This window comes from Sycon ciliatum, chromosome 6 (genome assembly GCF_964019385.1).
Source record: "Sycon ciliatum chromosome 6, ocSycCili1.1, whole genome shotgun sequence".
In the NCBI taxonomy this organism is placed as follows: domain Eukaryota; kingdom Metazoa; phylum Porifera; class Calcarea; order Leucosolenida; family Sycettidae; genus Sycon; species Sycon ciliatum.
In genome coordinates, this window is record NC_088648.1 from 18,816,248 (window position 1) to 18,825,916 (window position 9,669).

A 9,669-nucleotide genomic window follows, 5' to 3' on the forward strand; every position below is an offset into this window, starting at 1 on the left:
AGGATAAAATATGGGTAATAGTGACGACTCTTGAACAGCAACTGCTTGTGGCCGTCACTTTCGACGCTCTCTTCACCCTTTCTCCAATTACGACACTGGCACTAACTTTAATAAAAGCACACGTTATGCCACTCATAGTAGAAATTAGGTCGATATCCAATGCAACCTTTTGCGCTTGTCTTGAAATAGAGTTTGCAATGCACTATGATTATAATTATGTACTATGTATGTACAACGCTACTACAATATGATGCCAAGCGGATTGGACTTTCCTTGTCAAGCAAAGTCGATCTGGAGGCGTTCCGTGCTCTTGCTGCTGACCGAAGCGGTTGGGTGAGCATCTGTGCCCGAGTGGTGTCAGCAGCCTAGTTTTTGTCTTCTTTTCGCATATTTCTTCTTTTTCTGAAACAGTTGTGGTCTTTTGTATCTATTCGAAGTGGCTTATGCGAACATTTTTGGCTGGTTTGCATGATTTGCTTGCTTAATAATGCAGCTGCAGGCCATGCTGATGTCTACGCGAACAAGCACATAATAATACTAGTACTATGTATGTATTGCAGTGTGGTTTTACATTATGAAATAAAGGGCCGTTGATATGTTGGACTAATAGATTGGGGTTTACATGAATTATTTTATATGCATGTGTACTGCCAAACATTGTAGATTATCAGTGAGGATGACGTTTACATGCTACGCTATGGAGCAAGAGATAGAGGTCTGTATGAGCACCTGGGAGAGATGTACTTCATATCCAGCTCGCCTCTCACCGGCATAGCACTTGGCGGGGAACCAGGAGCACGAGGACACTTCCATTTCAGTTTGTTGGATGATACTGGCAAAGACAAGAAGTCTAAAGATGAATTCTACTTGGATGTTCCATTTGAGTTGCGACCTTGTTTTGGAGGCTTCCATGGGCCTGTTGTAGCGGTAAGGCATCGAACAGTAATAATGAAATAATAATTCAATATGTTTGGCTCCAAGTGCATCTTTTCGTGTGTGTGCGTGTTTGTGTGTGTGTATGTGCGTTTGTGTGTGTGTGTGTGTGTGTGTGTGTTGCGTGTGTGTGTTGCATGGTTGCGGGCGAGATTGCGTTCTATTTCCTTTCTGATCTTGACGTAGTGCACTAGCTATTGGGCAAATTATTCATTTGCTTTTCCGCATAAAAAGGGTTGGCCCCTGTGGCTCAGAGGACAGTGTCATCAGATCACACCCTGATGGAATTTCACAGATACTAAGCGTGAGATCAAAACCCATAACCACTTTGTTGTTTGGAATTATTATTTTGTGTGTGCAATTCCTACCGAGGGTAGCAACGTGCCAGCTGAGAGCTAATGAGGAGAGTCTTTTGTACAAATAAAATTAATATCAAAACATTGTTATTGTGTTTTCTTGAATTATTGTTATTGTGCACCAGGTAACCGGACAATACCAGCCACTGACTCCACTTACTAAAGTGTGCTACTGTATGAACTCTACGGCGATACAGAAGTGTAGCAAGGGTCGCTTTGTGCACATGAAACCAGGATATTGGGCCGGTAACGTCACAACCAATAGCCGTCGCGACTCAGGAAAGGAACCCCTTGATCTGAAATCTACTGCTCACGATTTGGTGTTTGAAACGGAGAGCAACATTTCAAATAACACGTTCAAAGGGACGCAGGCTTATGAATCATTCGTCAATTATCCGTTCGGTATTGCTCAGTGCACGAATGGCCTTTGCAAGAGTAGTGCGTGGCTCTACAATGGATCGGGAACGTCAGCATGTGTTGGTAATACCGCGGGTATCTTGTGTGGAGAATGCAGAGCCGGTACAAGACTGAAGCTAGCATTAGCGGTAAGAATAGTAGCATGGCCTACAGAATATTCAGGTGACAATGATGCGGTCAGTTTCAGCTCTCCGTCCGGTATGTTGCAAACAAAGCAGGCTTTGCCATTTCTTCGATATTTATTATAGGGGTGAAATTTGGCACTGAGATCCAGAGTTCGAGTACTCTGATTTTCTCCGATCAAATATTGGAGTATTTTGAGTATACTTCATCTACTAAAAATTGCACACCAAGGGCCTTAAAATTACATGAAACAACCTTGATTAAACCGCGTGACAGTCATTTTTCTCGGGTATTCACTATATTGGTTGGTGGGTCATTTGGGCTCTCTCTACTAGGCACGGCGGATTATGCTCGTGAAGTCATGGAATTATGCTTTCATGGATTCTCGCGTTATGCTCGTTAAATCCTCATAATGGTTTGGCATCCTGGGATATATATTCACTTTGTTGTACTTATGGAGCCTCAAAGTTCGGGAAATTGTGCCTTTTTCGTACTTGCAAGTTGCAAGTGGCCATAAGTACAACAAAACACATTTGTATCTCCCTTCCCAAGATACCCATGCATGTTAGAGATGAACATACAAAAGAGAAAACATGAATTCTTCTATTCATGGTGAAAAGGAAGACAAAATGTTACGAGTTATGACCAACTCTCCACCAACGTAACCAGATCTTATACAGTTAGCGAGTGCGACAAAATGGCACAAAACTGACAAGGAATACTGAGACATTCGGCAGCCTGACACCTAGCTCACCTTCCGAATTCTTCTATCCGTTACTTGATTTCTTTTGGACTTCAGTAAAAATATTATTTCATTGCCAAAGTAGTTTGAGTTACCTTTGAAAATTATCATGTTCAATTGTCTTCGTAACATCATACTCGTCCAACCGATGTCACCCTTACCGTGCGAATAATCAGCTCATCTCTCCCGTAGCTCCACCTCTCCTTCCATCACGACCGAACATCAACTATAATTATATTTATTTAGAGCCATAGCCATAGCCTGCAGTCATATCATGGCTGCTAAAATCCAGAGTTCATGACTTCGTAACATGCATACATGTAATGTACAAATGTAATGTACCTGTACATGTAAATGCACTGTAGTACACGGAGGTTTGCGGACTCCACGCCACTATCTGGTCCGCTCGGGATACCTGATGAAGGCTGATTCACTCGCATCTTCTTCTACATGTACTGTGTCAGTGTGAGAAAGAACTTTGAAGAAGACGAGTTCGAGCATACAATACTGTATTGCCATGATTTCTAACCTGCTTTTCATTGAAACACTATCTGCATGACCTCTGATCCCTTTACCATGCAGACCACCAGCACTGATCAGGTGCATTGTACACAATTGTATAGCCTACATACTAAAACTGTGGTACAATCGTGTAGTTATGCTCCTAGCTTCGAAAGATTGCCAAATTATGTTCCAAATTTTCAACCACAAAATTATGCCAATACTTATGCCGGCATAATCCGTCCGTGCCTAGTCTCTACTCGTGAACAAATGTTCACCACACAGTCTGCACATCAATATCTGATTGATTTGATTTTGATTGATTGATTTTTATTTCACGAATCCTCCAGAGGCAAATAGATGCCTATCGAAGGGAGTCTCCTATCTGCCCACTGCTGCTCTGAAACTGCAGATTTCTGTGGTAAATGCATGTGCACAGTATGAACGAGTACTCTGATTTTTTCCGAGTACGATCATGTTAGAAAAATCCGAGCGAGTACTCGAGTATTCGGTATAATTGTTTCAGCCCTAATATTTAAACTTTTTATTTGATAACCCTGAGCGACAAACACTTACAGTCCATTCAGAAAAAGACGGACTTCTAGCTTTTGGCCATAAATGGGTCAAACGTTGAGTTTTTTTAGAATTTTTTTCTGCAATCCCCTATGGAATCCTCTTCCAATTATGTTTCTAAAGTCTATTTCTCGAAAATGCAGGCCGTTACAAGAATAGAATTTCGGCCAGGTTTTGCCCCAAGAGCACTGAATTGTGAAAGACCATCAAAATCCAGGCCGTTTGATCCTGCCCGCAACGGTGCATTGTACGGTTCGAACCCCAGTTCAGGTACCCGTTTTGGACCCTTTTTCAAATTTCAAACTTCGCAGCACTGCACTGTGTACGATAAAATTCGCCAAATACGGGAGCTCGCCAGAGCCAGGGCCCACCTTTTTGTGAATGGACTGTAGCATGTTTTCGCAAGCCTTCATCTTGGACTTCTACAATCGTCGCGGAACCGATCCGGCCAAAAATGCATGTGCAGCATTAGCCGGGTTTTTTTTGGCGCCGATAGTACATGTACATGATTGATTTTACTTGTCTCTTATGTGTCGTTTTACAGCAATGCGTTGATTGCTCAATGACGTCATCTATCCCACTATGGGTATACGTCATTACCATGGTGGTAATGACAGTCCTGACATCCATCCTGCTCTTCTACTTCAATGTTGGCCTTTCACCAGTTCTGGATAGCTGGCTGTTCTTTGTGCAGGTAATATTGGTTATTATAAGTTTTTGAAGTACATATTTGCACATAATGAAAGGATATTTACATTATTGTTATTCTCAATTCATGGATGACATGGTGTCAACCAATATAATGAATGAGGGCTACCAGCAAAGGTATAAAAAGAACAAGAAGGCAAAATGTACACGCAAAATATGGCAAAGAACAAAATGAGAACAAAGGAAATAATATAGCAATCAAGGTAGGGTGACACTATACAATGACAGCACTGGAATATCGAGGTGCGATTTCTCACAAAAGTGTGCAGAAAACAAGGGTATACAAGTAAGAACTAAGCGTGACAAGTGTGTATCAGCAACAAAAACAAAAAAGGGAGAACGAATGATAATAATAACAATAATAAACAAGAAGGTGACAAAACACATTTAGGCACAAGTGGCAACAACGTTGCCACACTACACAACAGAACATTATTTGAACAATTTTAGGGTAATAGCACTATCTTTCTGGACACACAAGTTCGGCTTATGAATGCGCTGACAAACAGCTTCCAAAACTTGTAACTGCAAAAGATAACCATGACGAGCACGGCACAAAACAGAAAAACAAGAATCAGAATAAGTACGACAACAGTCAGTACTAGAAACCAAATGATTGTATACTGAAGACTTGTTATCACGAGACGGACGCACACAATCTCGACTCACGCGCACACCCTCACACTCACTCTCACCCTCACTCAGCTCACCTTCTCCCTCACCGTCCGAATCAGAACCTTCTCCGTCATCCCCCGCGGTTTGACTCTCCTCCTCACTTGCATCGTTCTGCGTCTCACCTTCACCACCCACGCCAACCCTAAATGACGTTGCCTTCACGTCAGTCGTCGTCCTGAAGGCTCCAGACAGCATGTTGTTCGATGAGGCAACTTCAAATCTCGTTCTAGGTTTCAAATAGTGAACCACAGGTGAAAGATTAAAGAATGCCAGTGGAATATGTTTTCGTATTCTGAAACACAGTACCAATCAGAAGGAAGGTCACATGATGACTAGAATAGATCGGAAGATCATGCATCAATAAAGTTATGAAGCAAGGTATCAGTGATGTGCTGCGTTCGGAAGGAACTCATAGTACATGTATGTTGAAACTAGAGCCTGCCATGATTTCTGCTTCTTTTGGTTTTATTCAGACGTCTTGGTATATCTTCCCGAACGAAGTTACATTCGTCTACAGCAGCATCTACACCGTGTTAACATTTGGACTCGGACATATGTGTCTCAAAGAGGACCTAAATCGACTTCAAGTCAGCACTCTACTCCTCATCCAACCAATCACACTTCTTCTCATCTTCTTGGCTATACGAATTGCACGATCGTACAACTACCTTGGAACTCGATTGGCAAGACTACAGAGCCACATGAAACTAGTGCGGGTCATGTGGTTTGTTCTGGTCTACAGCTACTTTATGCTCACCTTCACAGCTCTCAGTGTGTTCTGGTGTGTGCAAATCAACGACAGGCAGGTGCTTGCCATGGATGGTTCCGTAGACTGCTATGTGTCACCGCATCTAGGCTATGTCCTGGCAGCAGTCGCCATCCTGGCCATAGTTATCCTCCCACCGCCGTTGCTATTACTCATTCGACGAACACATGGTCATATCATGTTGAAGGGTTTCGTGGACGAGGCGTGCTGCATGTACACTGATGAGTGCCGCTGGTGGTCAGCTGTGAACCTGTTGAGGCGTATTGCCATTGGCCTGCTTGGATCACTACCGTTTTCGAGCGCGGTGACCAGACTGTTGGTGACATCTGGATTCCTTCTGCTGCTTCTAGTGGTGCATAGCACAGTTCGGTACGTATATTTCTTTCTTTTTTGATCCGTGTTACAAAGCTAATGTTGAACTGTCGTTGCTTGGGTGTCGAGTACACCATGGCTTAGTGGTAGGGAATCGCTGGTCATAAGCGAGGGTCCCTGGTTTGAGTCAAGGTTTTCTTCAGACCGTTCCCCATTTCCAACTTCCTCACAAACTAATGAATATTTTGCACAGCCTTCAACCATACGAATAATTATTATAGTGAAGAACGGTAGCGGTCATGAGATCCGACCAGATTACTCGACCATGGGTCTCTGTCTCATTGCTAGCTGGTTGCACCGACAGGAAAATATTAGGGCCAGAAGAAAAGGCCATGTGAAATTGAGGAAGAGGAGGGCAATAGCCAAGTTTGGTGAGTGGCCAATATTGTGTCTAGGCCAAATAGTGTAGTGAGGTGAAAATTGTAGAAGTTGACATATTGGCCTGGTCATAAGTGTCATAATTATTGTAAATCCACTCTTGAAACTTGATAATGCCATGATTAGTTAGTGGGGTTTTCTCAACCTGATACTGTACCCTCCGCGAGTGTGGAGGGGACGATCCTGCTTGATGGCCATTACGTGATCATGTAATGGCTGTGTTTGGGTTCACTCGCGACTGGCGATTGTCAATCCTTGTCGCAACCAAACAAGTGTCTGCGTGCAATTATGTAGACGTGCTAGACGATGGAACAGACGAAGTGAATTCTATCATCTTCCTGCTGCATGACTTTATTATTTCAGTTTGTGTGATCTTTCTGCTTCATTGTTCAGTCCTCTGCGGAAGGGTGATTTTGCGGGTGTCGGCTACAATATATGGGAGTCGTTCATGCTCTGCATTTCCATCGGTATCGCAGTACTCCAAATTGTCATGTACGCGTCGCAGATGACCGAAAACTATGTGCTATGGGTCAGTGGGGCACTCTTCCTTACGCCGACTGCGTTGGTGCTGACAGCACTCCTCCACAGACAATGTCTAGCCAAGGAGGGAGGCTACGGAAGATTCAGGATCCTCTCCGTTCGCCGCATCTGGCAGCATTGGCAGAGGGGACGTGGACGGGAGAGAAACGAATCACACCTGGACGAATCAGCTTTGGCTAACTTGATAGGCGACATCAGAGACCCACTCTTAGTTGATAACATCCGTGATCAACAAGAGGGTCGTCTCTAAATTATGTTGTGTGACCATGCACTTGACAGATCTTCAACAACACGAAAACGGTATGCGTTGTAAATAGGCCTGTAATGTTTCTCTTTTTAGTTAGTATTATCCACTTTTGCTATATTGGCGCTCACAACCCTAAATCCACGCAGCAGCACCATATACGTTCAAGCGCATCTTTATTTAGGTCTTGTTCATGCGTCACAATTAGACGCAAAGCAAGAAAAGCCTAGATACGCATTATTGGTACTAAGACACTAATTACTATGAAGAGAGGAATGGAGGAGTATCTGGTCTTCTGTACTAACATTGAATGACAACATGTTGCCATGTGGCTCTCCTCCATTTGGATGCATATTGCAACACACATTCTGTATTGGATTACTTCAAGCTTCAGGCAATCGCCTATTCGATATTTGTCCTGGTATCCGTAGTGGATCCTTTCTTTTCACGAAAAGATTAATTGAATACATTCATTGCTACGATCATGCATTATGTGCTTGCGCGGCTCTCCCGATCTTTATTACCACCTGGATGTGATTCGGAAGAACAATCTTCCATATTGGCGGTGTCAACAGAACGATAGGCATTTGGAATCTCACATTTTTTCTACTTTTGGTGTTTCAATGTTTTTTTTTCTTCTCATCTTACATGTAAATGTTCATACCAGCATTTTTTTCTCACACCCTCCTCCGTGTCGTCATTCTCAGGGCCTAGGCTCATTTCTTCGGTTGGGGGAACAGAGTCCCATGCCGTGTGAATCTTTGAATTGTACACCATATCCATGAACTATTATTTTTTCACTCCTTAGTTGCTCATGAACTAGACAGGTTCATTGATTTACACTCGAAATCTAAAATACTGTGGTGAGTGTTCTGCATGCCAGCATGAGTGACTGCAGGATAGCCGCTACGCTACCGTATGTTTACGCCACACTGGATCTTGGAGAACTGTACCGTCTGCATCATGTGATCTCCAACACGAGCTAGATATGCGTTCTTGTTCAGTATACTACAATGAGAAAACCAATCGTCTATTCAAAAACGGGGGGATCTACCATAACCTTCCCCATTGGCGTCTTAGACGCGGCATTGTGGAAACTTCATCTCAGAACCTCCACGCATGGGCCTTTTAATTATGTGATATATCCCCTGATGTACGTATCGTCTACGGCCGGTATGTTGGTGGTGGTAGTCAAGATAGCCGATTATTAGTAGGTCACAGTAGAGCCATTCTAAGATTGATGCAACAGTCAGACAAATAGTCGTGATCTAATTCTGTCAAGGCTCTCTGCAGGTTCAGAGGCAATCCCACTAGTTAAGTGCATTGACCTGTGATGACTCTTTAAATTAAAGGTAGCTAAACAGAATGGTCATCTTCAAATGAAGTGCCAGGGCAAGTGTGAAGGATTGATTCCTAATCTAGACATGGTGTATGTACAGCTTGACGTCGATGCAATAATGACTTAGAGTGGCCATTACGTTCCACAACATTTGTGGCCATGAAGCGAGAGAAAGTTGCATTCAGTGAGTTGTCAGGGTGTTTGTTAGCATCTCCAGCGCTTATATTTTCTGAGATAACCAAAGAAAAATTTCGACAGCAAAGCTAGCTGTCATGAGATACGTCTCTCTACCCCGTCCATCTCCCTCGTTCATTTGTCTTTCTCTCATTCTCCCTCTCTCCCTCTCTTTTTCAAGAAACATCCTCCCCTGACTTGACATATGGCTGTCGTGTGTGTTCACTGACAAGTCCGATATGAAAACACATGTACAGTAAAACCTGGTTTAAGCGAACACCCCACGGCGCAAGCAGAAGAGGTCGTTTAAGCCAGGTGATCTTTAGAACCAGGTCGCACAGTGTCTGTGTAGAACTGTCCGTGCATTTGAAGAACGGTCGGTAATATCAGGTGGTCGCTAAACCCAGAGGTTGCTTGCACCAGGTTTTACCGTGTAAACATAATTATATCACGAAAGATATTACACGTGCAAAGTGACATAATTATTATCGATAATTTGTGTGAAAAGAGTATCCATGTACTGTAAATAACAGGGGCTTTTGAACGTTTTGATGACCATTTTTGCTGCTTGCCATTTGCTCATGCGTCCACGAACTCAGCCCCAAGGTGATGGGGGTGCGCCTGCTTTACGGCTTTTTGACAGAGTAGGTGAGCGTGGAGGTAATTTCGGTGGATTCTGAGAGAGATACTCCGTAGCTGCAGAAGCAGGAACTGGAAGTTGCTGGGAGACTCTGCTTATATTACGCTGCGGTGAGGTGGTGACGCCAAGGGTCTGGTCAGCTCTCAGGCTGCCTTCCGTACGAGGCCTGAGAACCAGGTAGGGATCTG

The 9,669-nt window shown here is 43.5% G+C and overlaps 1 protein-coding gene across 1 annotated transcript; it reads left to right on the plus strand.

Moving 5' to 3' along the window:
• Positions 1-216: 216 nt before the first annotated feature.
• LOC135820111 (uncharacterized) lies at positions 217-6,188 on the plus strand. The gene is made up of 5 exons (XM_065333420.1): positions 217-333; positions 664-927; positions 1,415-1,834; positions 4,190-4,339; positions 5,502-6,188. The coding sequence occupies exons 1-5, from the start codon at positions 217-219 to the stop codon at positions 6,186-6,188; spliced, it is 1,638 nt and encodes a 545-aa protein (XP_065189492.1).
• The last annotated feature ends 3,481 nt before the right edge of the window (positions 6,189-9,669 follow it).

Coding starts and splice junctions, on each gene's coding strand:
- LOC135820111 (XM_065333420.1), top strand. CDS start 217: ATGTACTATGTATGTACAACGCTACTACAATATGATGCCAAGCGGATT. Junction 334..663: donor CTGCTGACCGAAGCGGTTGG/GTGAGCATCTGT, acceptor CAAACATTGTAG/ATTATCAGTGAGGATGACGT. Junction 4,340..5,501: donor GCTGGCTGTTCTTTGTGCAG/GTAATATTGGTT, acceptor GGTTTTATTCAG/ACGTCTTGGTATATCTTCCC.